The sequence below is a fragment of the Eleutherodactylus coqui genome, chromosome 1, assembly GCF_035609145.1.
Source record: "Eleutherodactylus coqui strain aEleCoq1 chromosome 1, aEleCoq1.hap1, whole genome shotgun sequence".
Classification (NCBI taxonomy): Eukaryota; Metazoa; Chordata; class Amphibia; order Anura; family Eleutherodactylidae; genus Eleutherodactylus; species Eleutherodactylus coqui.
In genome coordinates, this window is record NC_089837.1 from 433,126,256 (window position 1) to 433,147,753 (window position 21,498).

The 21,498-nt window shown below is 42.7% G+C and overlaps 1 protein-coding gene across 1 annotated transcript in view; it reads left to right on the top strand.

Annotated features, from left to right (window-relative positions):
* DDX10 (DEAD-box helicase 10) overlaps nucleotides 1-21,498 on the top strand; it is a 219,381-nt gene that overhangs the window by 16,989 nt on the left and 180,894 nt on the right. Inside the window, exons 7-10 of the mRNA XM_066582115.1 lie at nucleotides 3,164-3,290; nucleotides 5,232-5,394; nucleotides 7,083-7,167; nucleotides 20,682-20,783. Of these exons, the coding sequence (XP_066438212.1) occupies nucleotides 3,164-3,290; nucleotides 5,232-5,394; nucleotides 7,083-7,167; nucleotides 20,682-20,783 (477 nt within the window). The remainder of the gene's footprint in view (nucleotides 1-3,163; nucleotides 3,291-5,231; nucleotides 5,395-7,082; nucleotides 7,168-20,681; nucleotides 20,784-21,498) is intronic.

Sequence of the window (21,498 nt, forward strand, 5' to 3'; positions counted from 1 at the left end):
ACCTCATAAATCTAATTGACCTTTGTCCTTATTATATATGAATTATATTGTGTCAATACATTCCCTCCTTTATCTGGTGTTTGCCTCCACCCCCCCACCCTCATTCTCAATCAATTAACTGATTGGTTGTCTGGTATTCAGCGCAGCTCCATTATAGTGAATGGAACTGAGCTGCAGTACCACACACTACCTGTAGTAGTAGTAGGCATGCTACTGTTTGTGGAAGCAGGTAGTCATGTTTTTCTAAGCCTTGACAACCCCTTTAAATGTCCACCATTCAGATGTATGGGCAACCGTATTTTACATGGACATTCCCTTTGAGGAGCGCTGTACTCCCCTCTATTACCTTCATATGAACTAATAGGACATATGAAAAGATGAGGCCCTTTATGAGACGGCCCTTTTTAAAGCCTTTCTAAGAAATAACCTTATCAGTCCTTTTGTAATAAGACTTCAAGGAAAATATTTCTGAGTTTTGTTGTAGTTTCCCTATTGTTGTAAATGTTGGTCCAGACCCAGAGAGCCCACCGATCAATTAAAGAGTTTGTGCTCATATCCGCTGATGCTTCAGTGATATTCAATACACAAAAAACCCACCATCAGTAATGTGAACATTGATTAAATCACTGAAGTCCACGCTAATTGCAAAAGCCCTTTTATACGGGACGGATATCGAGCAAACGATGCCCGACACTCGTCCCCGTGTATACTCGCTCCTGTGCTGTTACACAGGAGCGAGTATCGCTGGCTCGCTCATACTGCGGCCAGCAGGGACACGGGGCGGCTGCAGGGATCTCTCTCTTCGCTCTCCCCCTCCCCTCTCCATTCACTGTAAGCTGTGGTCATTCAGTACTGAAGGGCCGCTGTTTACATCAAACGATCAGCGTTCAGGTTTAAGCTGATTAAAACTGGATGACTCTTGTCCAATCATTCAGTCTCTGCATGCTTTTACATGGGACAATTATCATTCAAAGCCCTGCGAGAGCCTGAACAACCCGAAGGATAATAGTCCCGTGTAAAAGGGCCTTAAGGATGGAATCCTTTAAGAACTGGGCTAGTTAGATGTTTGTCATTGGGCTGCATTTAGCAGCCGGTGATATTTATGGGGTTTGTATTACTTGGCACTTCCATTAATGTGGTCAGATCTTAACTTTTAAGGAATAGTGTAGCTGTCAGACTGCTCTCCTCAGCCGGCATTATCTTGTCTTCCTCGGCTCAAGATGAAGCACTCTGCGCAATGCATTTAATTGACGGGATAGTCTGAAGTGTTGTGCAGGTTCGCTAATAAATTAAGTACTGCAGTGATTAATTAAAATGAGCAATTATGGCCTCCAACTACCAATTACAAGGCATTGAGCTGAAACCACTGGGTATGTTCACCACACTGCTTATAGATCTCTGCAGGAAAAAGAGGAATATTGTGCTTGCAGCCGCGGCTGACGGTTTTTATCCTAGACCTTGTGCAACGGTAATGGCTCATGTCCACAACCATGTTTTCATCACGTATCACGTTGCACGGACGCGTGATACGCAGTGAACTGAGTCAATGGACTTTCATTGATCCAGGCACACCGGCATGTAGACACTAATAAATCGCAGCATGCTGTATTACTCTGCATACCACGCAGCGTGCCTCCTATACACTTGTGTGGGCTGCTTATAACACGCTGTCCATGCGCAATACAAGAAACAAAATCGCACTGCGTATGTCCGTGTGGTATGTTCGCATGCGAGGTGCCATTTGCAGCCATAAGTAGTCTCTGCCGGCAGACTGTATAGCTGCAAAATGTGTAAACCGCAGCGGGGAGATGCACAGCACTTTACGCATACGGCTGTGGGCATGAGCCCTAAGTCCTAGCAATCCTGGTCAGTCCCTGACTGACATTTCCTTGAAATTTCATGGCACCTGCAGTTATACTTTAGTATCTTGTAGTATATTTGTACTATGTTGTTGTGCATTTGGTTGTCATCTGTAGCATCTAAGCTTAACCCTGTCATGACCAAGGGTCATTAATGCGCCTGTGTCCATGTCATATTCTGTAGTTTTGGCATCCCCACTTTCTAAAAAAAATCGTAACTTTTTTTTTTCTTCAGATGACACATCTAATGAGGGCTTGTTTTTTATGGGACATAGTGCGATTAAAAAACAATATTAAACTTTCCAATTCTTGTATAGAAAGATTAGAAAGAATTTCTAAGTGGGCCAAAGTGGTTAAAAACTCACAATGTAACTATTTTGCAGGGGATTTTTATTTTTACTACATTCATGGTGCTGTAAAAGTGACATGTTGTATTCATTCTATGGGTCAATACACATTTATATTTGTTTTTATATTGTAATACTTGTGTGAACGAGCCCTTATTCAATTTTTTTTCTTGGGGACGGAATGGCCAAAAAAGTGCAATTCTGCCATTATGTGTTTTTTTTTTTTTAATTAGCCCCCATATGGGACTTAAACTTGTGCTCATTTGATTGCCTATATAGTATAATGCTATGATATGGTATACTAGATATTAACAGGCTTTCTATTAAAGACTGGCCACATCGGGCTGCCATGAGACCCGGATGGCAGTTCCATGATCTTATTGCGACGGAGCCATTCGGGACACCCAAGTCCTGATCGCGACATTTAAATGCCGCTGTTGAAATGAACAGTGGCATTTGAAGGGTTAACAGCTGCGATCAAAGTTATTCAATTATCACGGTGTATGTTGATACCTGCCATGTATGGAGCAGGTTCATCTTCTGAGCCTGCTCCATACACTGCATGTGCAGTCTATGGCTATGTATGTGCTAACTGCATGGGGTATGTGCAGGTAGGACGTATATAGCCATGTGAATGTCACAAAGGGGTTCATGTTAAATGGGTTATCTAAAATGTCCTGCTTGCTTGCCTGCACTGTTGCATTCTATTAACCCTCTGTACTAGCAGCTAACCTATTAGGGGTGTGTTTGTTAATATGCTTGCTGATTGTTTCCATCAGCACCATATTTATAATGCAGTTCTGGACTGGAATCCAGGATGTAGTGCAAGGTAATGTATAAGCTGTAAAGTTTAGTTCAGGGGAAGACAGCCTATAAAAAATGTTTACTATTGATTGGGGATTCTCTGTGTTTCATGACTGTGTCCTTCACTTCCTTCTCTGTGCCGCTTCTTTGTAGCACCCCTGCAACTTTGGAGCAGAATTATGTGGTCTGTGAGCTCCCCCAGAAGATAAATCTCTTGTTCTCGTTTGTGAGAAATCATCTGAAGAAGAAGAGCATCATCTTCTTCTCTAGTTGTAAAGAGGTAAGATCACTGCAAATCGGGTGCTGTATTATAGCCGTCCATTAGACAGGTATTTCAGTGAATTGGGCTGAGCTACAGGAACTAATGCAGCTGATGGAAGAGGAAATTTGCGCTGTACTGGGTCTAACCATCGAGTAACATCTTAAATGCAATTGTCATGGCATCTGCACGCATAAACGGGTGCGAACGGAGCTAGTTCTACTGGCGCGACCGTTGATGGTGCTTGTCAAGTGTTGAACACAGCCTGCACTTGTTGTCTATGGAGTATTGGATTGTGCAGGGTTAAGGAAAAAAAGCTGAAATGGATTTATGGTCCAGTGTCCAAATGTGTCTTACTATAGTAAATTGGGTCTTCTTGCTACATAATGTTCATCCAGGTTTCATCCCTTTGTATAATGGTCTCTATAGAGCCTCGTATCAGAAATATTACATTTAGAGATTTTTCATTAAATTTTAGGCATATGTTACCAAAGATGGTGGTACGAAATAGCAGATTTTACTATATATATATATATATATATATATATATATATATACCTTCACACAAGAACCCACTTTCAGCAAACCAAGATGTCCAGTAAGGCAACTTCCCATCATGTTCCTTCTGCGGTACTGCAGCGCTGACATCTTAGCCATCACTCCTTCCTCCCAGCACTGAACCCACTACTCTCTCCATCAACATATACACATACCTGCTAGCCTCTTACATAGATGAAAAATACACCATTGCAGAGCCCTAACTACTTCACTGATCCCCGGCCACTACACCTCCCAAGCATGCTCACTTGTGCCTATGGCTGCTGTAACTGCGCATGCTCTGGATTCCCTAGAACCTCCGGTTCTGTGCGCCCACTCATGTAATATGCATTCCGGATGTCCGGAAACACAGACAAGACCGTCAGAATGCTAGGGCTTAAGAGTATGGACAAGACGTCAGTGGATGCCTCTAAACTAGGTTTTCCAGGAGTCGCTTGACGGCACACAGAAACAGCAGTTGGATGCCAAATAGGTACACAGGTTGCATTAGTCATAGTAATAGATTGTATCGGGCTATCATAGAATGGTGCATAGTTTAAAAAAGTCCCTTTTTAAATATATTTTTGATCACTAAAGAAGAGCAGTCAAGGTGAGACATCTTAGAATAATGAAAGGGGTTTACAAGGTCCAACCCAGGAGCATAGGACTGCTGTAGGCAGTCCAAAGGTAGCAGTCTCACCCAGACTTAAAGGTTTTAGTGGCCCCAAAGGCCATTTTGAAGCATACGATACTAGTGTTATAAATGGCACCTAGGTGGTGGGTGGTGCTGTTACAGATGTTGCATTAGGACCTTTTGAAGACTAATGCTTCTGTATTATGGATACAAATCCTATCCTGATTATAGGTTTTACAGCCCAAACTAACACCATTATAGGGCTCTTTAAAGACTCTTTTACATGCAAAGATAATCTTTCAAACGTTGAAAGATTTTGCTATGTTTGCCTAAAAAGTGTTAATGGCCATTAACATTTTATCATCTTCATTTGCATGTAAAAGGACCTCCAGTAGCTGTTTGCGGAGCCCATCCTGCGATTAATCACCAGCTATGCAAACAGCGATTTAAATACCCAGCTATGCAAACAGCTGTATTGTTCTGCTCCTCGTTGCTGGCAATTTACAAGGTTATCTGCCAACTCCCATGGAGCGAACAGCATGCGGTCTATTGAGAGACACTTTATCTCTGTATCTGAACAATGGATTTTAAATTCACCTTTAAATCATCAATCAAACTAAAAGTACCCAATGCCTGTGTTTACATGTAACATTTTGGGTCATTGGAGCGATGATCATTATGTGTAAATGGGACTTTAGTCTGTGAGTTCGGTCAGTAGACCAGAGGTTAGGCAACCGTAATTCAGACGTTTCCAGATCAACAAAGACTAAGCCATTTCTTATCTTTATTAGGTGCAGTACCTGTTCCGAGCTTTCTGCAGGTTGCGGCCCGGTATCCCCATCTTGTCCCTGCATGGCAAACAGCAGCAAATGAAGAGAATGGAAGTCTATAATGATTTTGTGAGAAAAAAGTCTGCAGTGCTTTTTGCCACTGACATTGCAGCTCGAGGATTAGGTACGTATTGTGTTCTCATGCCACCCCATAGCAGTCATGGAAATCATGGCCTAAACATAATGTGGAGAAGATGCAAATATCACTTTGGTATCTTATCCTGATCTCCAACCTGCAGTTCTTCAGCTATTGCAAAAACTACAAAACCCAATATGCTTTGAGAGTTGCAGGCTAGAATGATATTCTGGAAGGTGTAGTCTTGCAGCAGCTGGTGGGCCACAGCTTGGAGACAACTATTCTGTAAGATGCAAAAGTGTAGCCATACCAACAGTTGCTAGTATTTAGTTATCCTGAGCTCGTCTGCTTTAGAAAACCCATCTTCAAATACTGTATTAGGGAATTTTTAGTCCACAATTCAGAAGCATTCTCTATTAGCCACTGCAGGGGGTCCCAGGTTGTCAGTTCATTAGATTAACATTTCATTGATTTAAATTGGCACTGTGCAGTACTTAACATCTCCTGTGGGGGAGCTGCAGGGAATCCCTAACATTTTCTGTTGGGATATCCTACAGATTACAACTGGGGTATGTTCACAGATTTTGACTTTGACGCAGATTCTGGTGTGGTTTCCACATCAAATCCAACAGCCTGCATCCCATGCATGTCTGAGGTGTTTCTTAAATGTTTTGCACATGAAACACAAACTTTTCCAGGTGGAATTTTAGCGCAGGTGGCGCTTAGCTGCATTGAATAACAAGTGGACTAATTCTTGTAGGGATCTGCTATTCATTCATAGCAGATATCCAAGCCTCATATTCCTCCGATTTCTGCCATGGATATTATAGTAAAATACGTTTCAGATTTTGAGTATGTGAATACAACACTTGTGAACATACACTTAGGCCTCATGTCCACGGGCACGCATGGATTCTCAGCGCAGAATCCCGCAGCTGTTTCCAGTCATGCCCACAGCCATGAGGCCAAAAAGTACATTTTCTCGCTTGTCCTGACACTGCTCGGTCTCCTCCGTTGCGGACGGATCTTCTTACTTCTGCACAGTGAATGGGTAGAGCTGCTGCAGCGGCATGCCTGGCACTTTTTAAAAAAAATAAAAAATCTCCTGCTTTCCCGCGGCACGGTCACAGTATCATCCGCGGTTGTGCCACGAATCGGACGGCTTCAATGGAAGCTCTCCATGCGGGAAACCGCAGGAAATGGAGCATGCTGCATTTTTTTTTGTCTTGGTTTTTTTTTTATCCCCCTGGATAAAGTGTCCTCTGCAGGTATTTAATTACCTGCGAATGTAAAGTAGAAAGTTTTGTGATCACCCTTTTTGGCCTAGTGCCTTTTGTAACCAATAAGGCTGGTAATTATACATTGGACTGAAGTGGTTAATTGCTTTTTTTGTATGCAGACTTATCTGTAAATTAATTAGAGTCTCTGCATAAGCATTTAGCAGAGTTTGTCTCTGTAATTAATCTATTACTAGGGGGTGAACCTGGAGAATTAATACAATGTTGTCTCTTCTCTGCCCCCTGATTACCAGTGCCAGCAGCTTTGATACAGGCCATTTGTATAGTTTTGACAGTGTTATCGCGCTGGATACTATTTGCCGCTCTGATATTACTAGCTGCTAATGGATTTTAAGGCTTACCCCTGTCCTTTCCACTATATATCAGTGCAGTTTTGCTTTGTATGATGCAGAGGTAAAGGGAATCTCTTATGTTTCTATGTAATTCTCTTTTCCTTAGACTTCCCGGCAGTGAACTGGGTTCTGCAGATGGATTGCCCTGAGGATGCCAATACCTACATACACAGAGTTGGGAGAACAGCCAGGTAGGTCTTGCTATTTTTTCCCTCTACTTTTATTTTAAAGGGTTTTCTGAGATATTAAAAAATGATGGGCCAGATAATGGTAGAAAATTAAAGAAAAAAAATCCATAATTCCCTTTCCGATGGCCCCCCCGATCCAGCACCATTGCCCCTGACCCTGCCAGTTGAATCCCCAAAGTGACTGCAGCTGTAACATGTCATCCCTCACTTGACCACTGCAGTCACTTCTTGGATCAAATTGGTGGTGCCCAGAGCTCTGTCCCTGGACTGACGGCTGTTGAAAAGGCAGCTATGACTTCTTTTTCCCCTTTTCTACGCTTATTTGGCCCATCATTTTTTAAATAACTGTAGGAGATAAAGAAGAAAACAACAAAACATGCTCTTTTCCAATAGCCCTTGTTGCACGGGTTCAAGCTCTGAGGTGACTGCAGCAGTCTTGTGAGTGATGAATGACCCGTCGCCACTGCAGTCACTTCTGGGATTGGACTGGTGGGGTCAGAAGCAATGGCACTGGACCAAGGTGCTATTGGAAAGGTGTGTCTGGCCTTTCTTTACTTTTCTCCTTTATCTGTCACTTGTTGTGTTTTGTCGTCATTGTTTTTCTAATCTTAAATTTAGGCATTGATTCATAGTCCAAAAATAAGGTTATATGTGTATTAGTGTTATCACTGGGATTACTTGTTTAATCTCCTAATTAAAAGCTGTGTACACCTTTTTGGGGAACTTTTTTTTTCACTTGAATGTATGTATTTTGGTCTGGCAATCATTTTTGCAGTAGTGTTTTGATTATAAATTTTGCATAGTTTGTCTTCTGCAGCTTGTACATATCATTGTATATAGAAACTGCAGTTTGTCTCAGTAGCAGATATGTCAGTGAGGCTCAACTGATGGCTTAGTTTTTAGCCCTTAAGCCCCATTTACACTGAAAGATGTTTGCTCAAAAAACAGTTTGAGTGACAGTTTTGAGCAATCATCTTTGCATAAACTCTTAGAGTTAAAGCCCATTTACACGAGCAGATAAACGCTCAAAGATTGCTCAAACGACAGTTTGAGTGACAGCTTTGAGCGATTATTTTGCATAAAAAATAATTGGTATTCAAGTAGCGTCTCAGCTACTTAAATGCCAATTATGTATGTTAACCCTTTCCAATCCACTGTCTGACCTCTGAAGACATTATGATTTAAGGCTGTACAGATCCGATGTTGGAAGACATCCGTCAGGGTTCTCTTACTGTATATTGCCAGTCTCTCTGCTGTCGGAGCCTATCTAACGTGTCACCTCATGCAGTACTGGCTTTAGCCAGCATATAGCGCCATTGTATAACGGCAGAAAAAGAGTAAGCCCCCCTAGGAAAACCGCTCAGATCCTTTGTTCTCCGCGCGCGCGGGGGGGACGACGACGACAATGCTCACTTGATTTTAGCAATCAGCGAAAAGAGCCCGAAATGCGGGTGCCCAGCGCCCATTTACACACACTGATTATCGCTAAAACGATCGCCGATGAGCGAAGTCTTAAATGGTGTAAATGGACCTTTAAATGAAGGCGGTGCGGGATACCGCTGACAGTTCCGATAAACGGCTCCTTTGTTCTCGGAGCTTTCAGCTGGTATCCCGCTGAGAAGTCCGAGCGGGATACTAACTGAAAGAATGCTATCAGCGGTATCCTGCTGAGAACTCAGTGTGCAGCGCTGATAAGAGTCATCACTGACTTTTAGCTTAATAAAAATCAGTAGTGACCGAATAGTGCATGGAAAGTCCACGATGGCAGCGTATTTAGACGCAACGGTTTTTGCTCAAAAGATGGCTTTTGAGTGAATTTTGAGCGATAATTGTTGCGTCTAAATAGACCTTTACTCTCCTCTCCTGCAGTTTTTATCAGCTAATTTATAACCAGGACAAAGCTAAAATTTGTTGTGGTCAAAAAATTAAAGTCTAACATGACATTTATTTGAGGTAGATTCAGCAAAAAATTGCAGGTAAATGCCTGGATTTCTTTCTTGGAGTCTGCATAGCATTGAGGCTGTGAAAAACGTTCCCTTAGATTCCTGAATGGTAAATCTGCAAATTAATGCAGAAACATGAGAGTTGGGGATAGGTAAAATAAATAATGGTTACCTCTAAATGTGGTTCCAAAGAAATGTCCGTAAGCCTTATAGATTCTCTTATGCCATTAGATCAGTGATTGTCAGTCCTCATTCCGTGACTTACTATAAGCACTTGTGTACTTTCATCAAACCATTGATTGTGGACTCCTGCCTCCATACTGTGAGCTATCAAGGGGTAATTGAGGAGAACCCCATTTTGATTAGTGCACATCTCCCCTCTTCTGATGGTACAGCCATATCCTCGTTAAAGCATATTGTATGTGAGTTGGAGTGCATTTTAATGGCTGCGGCTAATGAAGCTTGCCGAGACTTCAATGAAAGTTCCATGGACCACAAGAGTATGTAATTGTCCCATATAAAACCTTAATTAATGATCAGCACTAATTAGGAACCTGCATTAACTACTGTCATTCTAACTGCTGCTTAGTTCAGTCTTGGTCTGCATCCTTGGAATACAGGTGATTTTTGATCACCAGGCTGCGGCTGAAAAAATGTATCAATGCAAGCCGTTCCAGACTACTTATGTTTTACATTGGATGTTTTTCTATGGCACTAGTAGAATTGGATTTTTGATGAAAATTGGCATTATCAACAGGGCAGTGAATGGCGTGTCATGGTCTCATTTCCTTTTCATCGGGTTCTATAGTATTCCGTGTTTTTAAGAATTTTATAATGGGGTTTGCAAGCCTTTATTTCCCCTCGTCATCATGACGGCATACACATGGAGGTTGTCCTCTAGACTCCTGTAGGGATAGGAAGCGGAAGAGTGTAAAAGTACCACCTTCGCTGGTGTCTACACGGGCCAGGGCTCAAGGAAGAGTCCTCCGGTTTGTGGCTGTCACTATCCTGGCAGCGGCTGCCTCGTAGGTCTCCTCAGTGGCGAGCTTCTTCCGGGTGTCTAATGTCACCAGAGTGACGTCAGACACCCGGCGGTGGAAATCCTATGAAATAATTTTTTAAAAATGGCCAGCAGCCTCAGTATGCTAACCTGTGGCTCTGGGGCTTACAAGTCAAATCCAGAAGGCCAAGCGGAGGAAGAGCTCTGAATCTTCCAGTGTTCGCTAAGGCCCTGCTGGATCTGATGCTTACATGTCAGTCAGAGAAGACTCTGAGAACCCACAAACAGTAAGTGGTCTGGTGGATGAACTAATGCACACTGCCACCATGTCACACTATATATATATATATTATAATGCCTGCACTCCGTGTCTTGTGTGCGGCATGTACCGCAAACATCTTGCAAAGGGGAAAAACCTCTGACGGCGGATATCCACGCTATCGTACGGGAGGAAGTCCAACCTTATGTCCAGCCTTTATCAGCCAAGAAGGCTAGAAGGGTAAGGCTCGCGGCTACAGACAGCATCCTCATTCCATATAGGATATGGAACCCGAGTTTCCGGTAAATGCGACCCTGAAACCCTAATTAAAAAAGAATGGCAATACACGGAGCATAGTCCTGTGTTATCAAAGGACTTTAAAGATGGACTCCTATTTTCGGAGGAGGATATAGCAGTCTTTGAAAATCTCCCCAGAGTTAATACATCCATCTCTAAAATATCCAGAAAGTCCGCCTTACCCATTGAGGGTGTCTCCCACTTACGGGAGCCCATAGATAATAAAGTGGATAGTGTGATGCGGAAAGCTTGGGTTACATCTGCCCTAACAATTAAATCTAACACCGCGGCCACATCTGTGGCTAGATCGATGTCAGTATGGCTGGATCAACTCGCTACGCTAATTGACCAAAAAGCCACAAGGGAGAAAATCTTTAATTGTCTCACTCTTTTGCAAATGGCCACGGGGTGTCTTCGCCGTCCGTTTTTATTAGGCTAATAAAATGAATTAATGCATTGGAATACAATGCTTCACAAGGTCACTTTTTTTTAGCGCTGCTGTTAGTTGCGTAAAAACGATCATGTGAAAGAGGCCTAAGGTTGTATTTGCACAGGTGAGGGCAGTTTTGATCAGTGAAGAGCTGACCGCTTTCTGTGTGTTTTTTTTCTTTGCTCTGCACTTCCTAGTGCTTTTTTCATGAGGTCCTCATAGTTACCTGCATTATGAATATTGCATGCAAATCATATGTCATGCAATTGCGGTGCATTTTTTTTTGTTGCCATGTGGGCTCATAGGTTTGCACAGGAGCTGTTAAAATAAAACAATAGGAAATGCTTAATCAAGACCTATTGCAAAGGAAATGCAGATCAATGCAGTGAGCACTAGAAGTGCAATCAAGACAGTCTATTAAAAAAAAAGGGAAAAAAATGCCCTTTTTTCAGCCCTTTCTTTATTGTATCTTTTTCTGAAAAGTACAGTTTCCAGAGAGCCAGAGAGGTAGTCCTGAGCAGTGAATATGTATAGTTACATAGCAGGGCTGTAGTGGTAGATATATACCCTGTGTCCCTGAAAATAAGACCTGTCCTGGTTTTTTTTTGGGGGGGGGGGGGGGCTTGATATATAAGCACCACCCTGAAAATAAGCCCTAGCTGCATTAGATTAATAATAAAATTAAAAAGAAAAAGAAAATAAAATGGAATACTTGCCTAGCAGGCTCGGTCCTGGTCCTCGTGCTGCTGTCCAGAGCTCCGACATGCATCATGCAGTCCTTGTTCACAGATCGCTTTCTGGTTATGGGATTCATAAATTCCACCTCCAGAAAGTAATGGCTCCGGCTGAGCAGCGCTCGAGAACCAATCAGTGCAGCGCTCGATGAACCAATGCGATGGCTGAATTGAATTGGACAATCAATGTCTTGGCTCAGCGCGTCAGAGCTTTGGAGAGCACCAGGGAGGGACCCGGATCAAGCCTGCTAGGTAAGTATTATAAGACATCCCCCAAAATAATAATAATAATCTTTATTTGTATAGCGCCAACATATTCCGCAGCGCTTACATAATTACGTAATCAGTTGATGGAAACAATAGGGGTGAGGGTCCTGCTCCAAACGAGCTTACATACTACAAGTAATGGGGTGATACAGAAGGTAAAATGGCCTCGAGATGTGCACGGTATGGCGAGGTGGAGAGTGAGGGATGCTATACACATAGACAATCGTCAGACATTTAGCTGTGTGACGGCAGGATCAGTATGACTGCAGGAGTGGTTTATGATGGCTAGCAGGGATTGCAGTCAGTAGGTCAGGGAGCATGTTATCAGGCAGAGTACAGAGAGGTTTGTTTAGAGAATGCTGTATGCCTCCCTGAAGAGGTGCGTTTTTAGAGCATGCCTGAAGTTGCTGAATAAAACCTAATGCCTTTTTGGAGCAAAAACTAATATTACAGGGTCTTATTTTTGGGGAAACACGGTAGGTTTCATATTTTGCTCCCTTGATTTCATGTATGTAGCATGTGCTCCGTGTGTAATAAGTAGATTCACTGGATATGACATGACGTTGTTACAGATCTCTCATCCTTGCTGTCATGTCACTAGAGGGCAGTAAAGGCTAAACTTGTAAATTTTCCTCTGCCTGTGATTACAATTTCATCACAGTTCTCTCTGCTGTCTGCTGGAAAGTGCTGGTGTCATCAGTGTAACGTTTCTGTTGGTGGCTTCACAGAACTGACTATTTGCATTGAATTGTATGGTCCTGTCCCTCTGTTGTACAAATAAAGGCAGACCTATAATTACCACTGGAAGATTACAGTGTTTAATCCTAGAACCACGTGGCTTCTCTGCTGGCCTCTACATGGATCCATACGGTTTGTGCCTCTGCATTCTAACCATAGAAGCAATATTTGATACCTCTACTTGTACCCAGGATTCAGTAAGGGGTTAGACAAGGTTCCTGTGTCAAATTGTAGATACGGTGTGGATCCATAAATTCCTATCCCAAATTCTGTTTCAGATGTCAATGAAATTTGAAAAGTCTGTCTCCAGTGTTCAGTAACTTCAAGGGGAACGTGTTGTCTGAAAATGACCTATTGTTGAAATCAAGTTTTCATGTTAAATGTAAATACATTTTTGGTGCCTTTTTTTCCTCTTACTATGTACAGTATATTTAATATAAAATCCTAATATCCGTCAGTTTGCACACGGTCCCCCAACCTAATAATAGTCTGATACTTCTCAGCAGTCGTTTCATTCCCATCACAGACAGTATACGCCTGTATATATTTAAATGTTTTTATTAAACTCTTTTCCACTTTACAATGGGTAAGGCCTCATGCATATGGGCGGATTTGATTTGCGGAACACACACAGGGACACCTGCAATGGGGGATCCGCTGAAAAGCAAAAAAAAAAAAAAAAGTGCGTCGCCTGGGTCTTGGAGTCAGGCACTTTCAAACATTGATTCAGGGATCATTCTAACTGCCATTATGGAGTCAGGAAGAAATGTTTCCCCCCAAAATGGGTTAAATTGGCTTATGCCCCTCTTTTTGTTTTGTTTTCCTCTGGATCAACAGGGGATGGAGCGGATAGAATCAGGCTGAACTAGATGGACATTGTCTTCTTTTAGCCTAACATTATAGATGAGCGAGTATACTCGCTAAAGGCAATTGCTCGAGCTTGTATCTACAGCTGCACCCAGGATTCTGCTGCTTCCGCGGTTTATTGTAATGAGAGAGCAGTGCATTGTGGGGGCTCATACCGGTTACATGGTTCTAGCTATGGCTCAGATCACATCTGGGTCATAATTTTCGTAAGAAAAAACAGAAAGTAATATAGTATGTTAGGTAGAGATGAGCGAGTATACTCGCTAAAGGCAATTGCTCGAGCATTGCCTTTAGCGAGTATCTCCCCCGCTCGAGACTGCAGGTTCGGGTGCCGGCAGCGGGCACAGAGCTGCGGGGGAGAGCGGGGCGGAGTGGAGGGGAGATCTCTCTCTCCCTCTCTCCCCCCCCACTCCCTCCTGCTGACAGCCGCTACTCACCGCTCCTCCGCGCCGGCACCCGAACCTTCCGTCTCGAGCGGGGGAGATACTCGCTAAAGGCAATGCTCGCTCGAGCAATTGCCTTTAGCGAGTATACTCGCTCATCTCTACCTAACATACTATATTACTTTCTGTTTTTTCTTACGAAAATTATGACCCAGATGTGATCTGAGCCATAGCTAGAACCATGTAACCGGTATGAGCCCCCACAATGCACTGCTCTCTCATTACAATAAACCGAAGCAGCAGAATCCTGGGTGCAGCTGTAGATACAAAAGAAAAGATTGCGTCACACAAAATGACTTGATGCTTATAACGTTACTGACATTTCTATGTAGGTGTGAGACTATGTGCACAGTTGGAAAAAAGAATTGTTATAGTGCATCTTAAAGGGGTGCTAGCAGAATTTACTTTTATCACCTATCCATAGAGAAAATTCTTTTTTTAGGGGAAGATTCCTAAGTGAATTGTAAGATTTGGAGCCATGACAAAATCGAGGCTCTTATTTATTGTAGGGCTGTGTGGCAGGTGAAGTGATGGGTCCCAGGAGTATGTCAGTAGTAATGCCTGTAATGGCATTCCTCCTGCAAGCTGCTGTTCCAGCCCCGGCCAGCTTGTATCTTTTGGGTGTGAGTCCCAGTATTTGGCTTGTTTAATTAGAATGGCTTTATAGTATGCTGAGATTTTTGGCACGCCCATACCTCTTCCTCTTCTTGGGGCAAATAGTATTGAAGCTTGCTTGGTTTCTTATCATTTCATATAAGGTTTAGCATTTGTTTCTGAATCTTGGTTAAGTTTTAATAGAATTGGAATTATCAATGTGCGGAACATGTAGAGGATCCACTGATCCTGAAAATGGGGAACCTGTGTCGTCCTCTTGTCGCTGCGGGGATGCTTTTCCAACTCGCAGTAACGGCACATTGAATGGAGCGATGTCTGTACCTGCATGGCCACAGCTCCATTAATTTCAGCAGGGCTGACAAATAGCCAAATGCTTGTACGCGACTATCTCTGGCAATCCCATTTAAAATGAACAGAACGCAGTCGTCACTCTATTTTATCCCCTCTTCAAAGGTGCAGCAAGGATGACACGAAAAATGGGAACCCCGTTCTTATGATTGTGTGAGATCCCCATCGATCAGATTTTTATCACCTATCTTATGGATTAGTGATAAATTGTTTCAATTCTGGAACAACCCCTTTCAAGGGATTTTCCAGGAACAAACTATTAATGACTTGCCTCAGGATAGGTCACAAATAGTTGATTTGCGGGGGTTGCGCCACTTGGCATCCCTGCCAACCAGCTGATTAAAGTGATAATTGGGATTGGGTGAATGTCTGTCACTTTAGTGTATACCAGGCACAGCGCTGTACATTGCATAGTGGCTGTGCCAGGTATGGCAGTTCAGTCCCATTCATTTGAAAGGGATTGAGCTGCTCTCAGGCAATGTGACCCATGAACGGGACGTCACACGGCTGGGAAGAGGCTGCCACGCTCACTCAAGCAGTACACCCCTTTAATTACAACTTGAAAAACTTAGTAAATGGTTGATTAGAAATGTTAGTTTGTGTCTACATCACCTATGCTGACCTATGTGTATCAATTGTTACAAATTACACTCTCTTCCATCTGCCCCTCTTCTGCTACTTGTAGATGAGTTGAGGAAGAGCGGGATGTACTTGTGGTATATAAACAGCAGATAATTTAGACCTGCTCTAGTGCATTATAGCAATGTAGGAGTCTAATAGCTTGTTCTCTAGATTGCATCTTATATCTAAAGGTCCTATTTCAGCTGTCATTGCAGCACAGAGGATTTGAGAGAGCGATCTTCATGAAATATTGACTCTATATTATATATATTATTATATATCTGCCTGCACAGGCTTTATAAGAAGATAGGAGTCGTCTGTTCAGTGTTGTTGCGTGTTACCTGTCACCGCTCACTGGCTATCCTATGTGATTTATTCCGCATCTGGCTTTGCTGCCTCCAGGCAGAACATGTAACATCTTGTCACAAGGAGACGAATAAATGATACTTGGGGGGTGCTGGGAGCCTTCACTCATCTACATGCAATGGCCATGGTAAAGTCCCTAATTAAGGGATGCTTGGGTTCAGGAATCATCAAGATAAGCAAATCCTATCCGTACACCTATGAATGACTCTTATGAAGCCGCTTAGTGGAGGAAAACTGATTAAATGAGTGCCTCACTTCCTATTCTAATTCCTCAGATATGTTTGATTTGGAGAATTTGAAAATAATGGCCCCAAAATCTTTTTACAGAAATTAAAAAAAAAGTAATTTTATTTGTCGTTTAATTTATTAAAATGTTCTAACCGCTGCTTTAAGGTCATTGAACATAGTGAATGATTGTATCTATGGATGGAATACTAGAAGACAAAAGTGCTGTTGTATGACTCATTGCTTATCTGAGCCTATTGTTTTTATCTATCCTTGCCCTGGAAAATTATTCAGTGGGTTTAGGAATAATAGTTATAATGCAAAGTCGTCACCTATTTTTAATGCAAAAAATAGGGCAAACAGGAGTTTGTCGACACTGGTGGAATCTTTCAAAAGCAGGCTTTTACTTTTATTCTTAGTGCATCTAATTAAAATATTTCCTGGTACTTGGCAGGGGTCTTGGGACCATATCAAGGTCTTGGCTACCATTATTTTTAGCTCTCTAGTTATTCCTTCTCTAACTCCCACATTTATATTGACATTGGAACTCACCCCTTTATTGAAAAATTATGCTCTTCATCTTCAGCTCCATTACATGTAGGTTCCTTGATATATGAATTGTTGCTGGATGGGGAGATCGGGGACTCTGCTACTAGGTAGAGGAGAACTTGAAAGGAGGAGTTGGGTCAGACCTTCCTTTTGGAGAACTTTCGAGTAAGACCTTTGTAATTTCTCATAAAATGTCAATCTCTTGGTGCCTACAGGAGCTTAATTTTAAAATTCTATCTCAAGGGTACAGAAACCCCCACAAACTACATAAAATGTACCCATCAGTCTCTGACCTATGCTGGAGGTGCTCTTCTGTTATGGCGGAATTGCTCACTGGCAACTCCCTTGTGGAGGGACATCTCTGCCCTTTACAAAATGCTATGCGAGACATCCACAGATATAACAACAGAGATGGCCTCTCTCATCATGCTCCCGGGCTCTCTTTCTCGTTGCAAGAATGGTCTCCTGAGACATTTCCTTTTGTCTTAAGACCGATAACTCCTTGGCTTTGGAGGTTAGTCACTCAACCACGTAGGATATTGTGGATTGAGGAAGGTATATGGAAGAGCTAACCTCTCTAGCTTTCTAACTTTTATTGCACTTGGGCTACATGGCTAGACTTCAGGGATTCTTCTGCTTTTTTGACTTGCTATCCAACAGTACCTTTCCATCTTAGATCTTACTTTGAGATAAGTGTTATTAGTTTAGCCACCATCGAAGACACCACGAAATTCTCTCACTCTGACCTCCTCTTCCTTTCTCGATTTTCTTCTTCACTCAATTCTTCTTATCATTGTTAACTTGTTTTATGTTAAATTATACTGGAATCTCTCACTTTTTCGTATGCGCTATGCTGTATATTTCTCGTTGCCTGTATAGAGAATAACCCCTCTTTCATTATTGTATTGCATGTTGCTGTGCAAATCTTTGTGATGTCAGATTCCGAATAAATATTTTTTGAACCATAAAATATTTCCCGGTAAACAACATTCCAATGACGTTGGTTCTACAGGGTAACCATGGAAAATTGGCTCGGCACCACATCCTCTTGTGAAAGCTGTCTAAAAGAAAATCTTTGTTGCCCATAGCATCCAATCGCAGGACAGCTTTCATTTTACCTCAGCAGTATATGAAATGAAAGCTGCTCTGTGATTGGTGGTTATGGGTAACAGACAGATTTTCTTTAAAACCGTTATCATAAGAGTGTGGTGCTGGGCGTATTTTCCCGTGCCCCACACTGTAGATGCTAAGGTGATGAGTGAGTGTGAAGCATAGCATGTAGTTACATAGTGTGTACACATGACGGCAGAGTTGTTTTTGATAGGGAATTGCACCACATCAGAGTTCTCCTGAGCTGCCTTGTTTTGTAGCTGCTGTTGTAGGCAAGATATGACGAGACATGGCTGCATATGTATGCTTCTCTCTATTCACTTCTATGGGATTTGAGAGAATGCACAAACTAGCTGAAACTTGCTTCTAACAGCAATTCCGCTGTAAAGCCCAGATTCACTAGCACTGCACTGTAACTGGGTACAGAAGTCAAATTCATTCATCATTTTGTTCCTGTTTTATGTTCTATCGAGTAATCCCTATGCAGGGAGGGGGAGGAGGACCTGAGCTGTCCCCGTAATCTCTTCTCAATGGTGAGATCTGGTGGGTACTAGTTCAATATGTATCCACCAGCAGAATCCACCAGCAGAATAAGTGGAGACATGTGTTGGGCGCCCTTACACGCCTACAACTGGTGATTGGCTGGCTGCCCAACACATTGAGTACAGTCTTTGTCAATCTGCAGCCCGGTGCACCTTTCAGTCTGGAGGCTGCTGCGCCCTGCCACTTTTTAAAAGTTTTTTAAATGGTTCTACACCGCCGGGGAACACAGAACATCCATATATAGATATGCCATTAAAGAGCTGCTAAAAGTATGAATAAATAAATTGCCTAAATGTCTAATTTATGATGTGTGATTCTGCTTTGCAGCAGGGTGCAGCATTCATCCACCACCTCCTCGCCCGGGCGCAGCTCCATTCTCACTAACAATAGAAATTAGAATCAATCATCACTCTGTCAACTTTAAAGAAATGTACTTTTGCTCGTATCCTCCAGTTTTACAATTGCTGGAATGTTCCTTTTATGTAAATGTCAATTATGGCCACAAAGGATAATTATGGAGCAGATGCACAAATCAAACCACCGTAATTAAAGAGGAAAAGGAAATATGAATGTCATCTCTAAATTACATAACGTCTTATTAAAGTGCAATGTTCTCGCAGCCCGTGAGACGTGGGGTTTCTTTTGAGCTCTGTGTATATGATAAACACGTCTGTGTGAGGGATGGGATTGGTAATCTTGTAGATATGATACCTTTTAAATACATGGTGTTATAGCGAACTTTCAAACTGACTTGGGGTCCTTCCTCAGGCGTTACACAGCTGGGACGTTTATTGCTGCTCTGCTTTTACTGGAATTACAATGTATGTCGGGAGACCTTGGACCTGGGTATAAATGAATAGCCTGGAGCTGGGCGGCTACTGTTGGGATTCAGGAGGACATGTTGGCTCTCCTCACATATTTGTAAATATTTGATTTCCAATGGAATCCAGATTCTGGAGTATCTTTTCTTCATTGTGCTGCTCTTCTGTTATTCCTCCTGGAAATGTATGAATAAGGCCTCATGCTCACGGCTGTGATGGACTCCGTCAGTGAAGTCCGTCACGACACCCTCCAAAGACCCCATACTCGCCTCTGCGGGTCCACCGCTCGAGTCCCGTCCAGCGAGCTGGTGCGCATGCACAGTGCAGCGCATGACTCGCCGGCGGTGACACGTAACCATGTGATACTTCCGCTGTGCTCACAGCGGAAGTATCGTGTAACGGCTAGTTTTCATTGACTACAATGGAAGCTGGCCACGCATTTTTCCATGGCAATTAGAACATTCTGCGGTTTCTTTTACACTGTGGAATTCCGCGCTAGAATTACACAGTGTGAACATTGAGCTATTAGGTTCAATAGAACCGAATAGCTGCGGGATAACGCCACAGATTTCTGCCACGTTTCACGTGGCAGAAATTCGTCCGTGGGCATTAGCCCTAAACTTAATAACTGCTTATTACTATTCCCTTTGTCAATACGCTGTGTCTGTACACACAGACAGACACAGTCCAATTTACTCTGAAAATGAGGAGGAAACCGCACGTTCAAAATGTCAGTTGCTGTTTTCAAAATCGTAACTCTTGCTGTTCGCTAATTGGCAAGTACAGGGTGGCCATGGAAAAATGACCAGGCACGCACACTCGCACCATTATAGAAGTTGCTGCACTCCCCCTCTCTACCCGGCGGCCTGTAGTGAACGCAGAACCTCTTGGTTGAGTGATCCATGGCATTTCCACTATGTGTGAACATACCCTAAAAAATGATCTGCTCTGTTATTCATAGCAACCAATCACAGCACAGGTTTCATTTTGCCTCTGCAGTATAAGTGAAAGCTGTGCTGTGATTGGTTGCTATGGGCAGCAAAGGCTGATTTATCTTTTAGACCGCTTTCATAAGAGTGCGGTGCTGGGCTACTTTTACGTGGCCCATCCTGAATATTTGACATAAATGAATGTGTTTTTTGTATTACCCCTTGCACAATGCTGACCAAACTATTGTTTATGGCAACCACTATGTAGTGATAACTGGCGTGGTTGTTCGGTACTATCTCCCTCTGGTACCCGTTCTTGGTGCGGCACGCAGTATAGTTATTTCTCCTGAAGCCTGACTACTATTCATATATTTCTTCTATTACTAAGTGTCCTTGCTGTGTTTGTTCCCAGGTACAAGGAAGGAGGTGAAGCTTTGCTGGTGTTGCTGCCATCTGAAGTGAAAGGGATGGTACGACAGCTGGAGGAGAAAAAAGTGCCAATTAACGAAATCAAGTATGTGCTAATCTTTGCTGGGATTGATGAGTTGCGTGTGGTTTTTTTTTTCACTTTTAAAGGGAGCCTGTCACCCGCTTCATACTGCCCTACTACAGCATGTTCTCAGTGACAGCTGGCTGCCCCTGCAGGATGGTGCAGGCTCAATTCTAAGCCTGTGCCATCCACAGGACATAGATTTACATCCTGCTGCGTTAAGTAGCATGCGCCCAGGACATACATTTTTTATGTCCTGTGGTGTTAAGGGGGTTAAACCAAGTTTTTATGGTAAATATAAACTTTTTTTTTTCTTTTAGTTTTCTGTGGCACTGTGGACAGTAAATTTAATATAAAATCCTAATATCGTGCAATTTTTGCACTGAGCCTAAAAATAGTCTGATACTTTTTAGGCCCTTTTACACGGACCGACAGCCGTTTGAACGACTGCACGAGCGCTGACGCCACCGCTATGAAAGTCCTGCTGGCTGCTCGTTTGCTTCTTGTCCGCTTCTCACTCAGTGCTTCCCCCTTCTATGAGAAGCGCAGAGCAGGACGCTTTTACACAGGAGGAGAAGCTAGTGTGTGCTAAAGAGGTTTTTTAAGTCCGTTTTAATGAATTTTAAGCAATAATCATTGTGTGTAAATGCACCTTTACTTCCTTTTCTATAGAGATCATTTCTCAGTAGTAATCTCATTATCACCACAGGCAGGATTACATTATCAGGTGACACTTTTA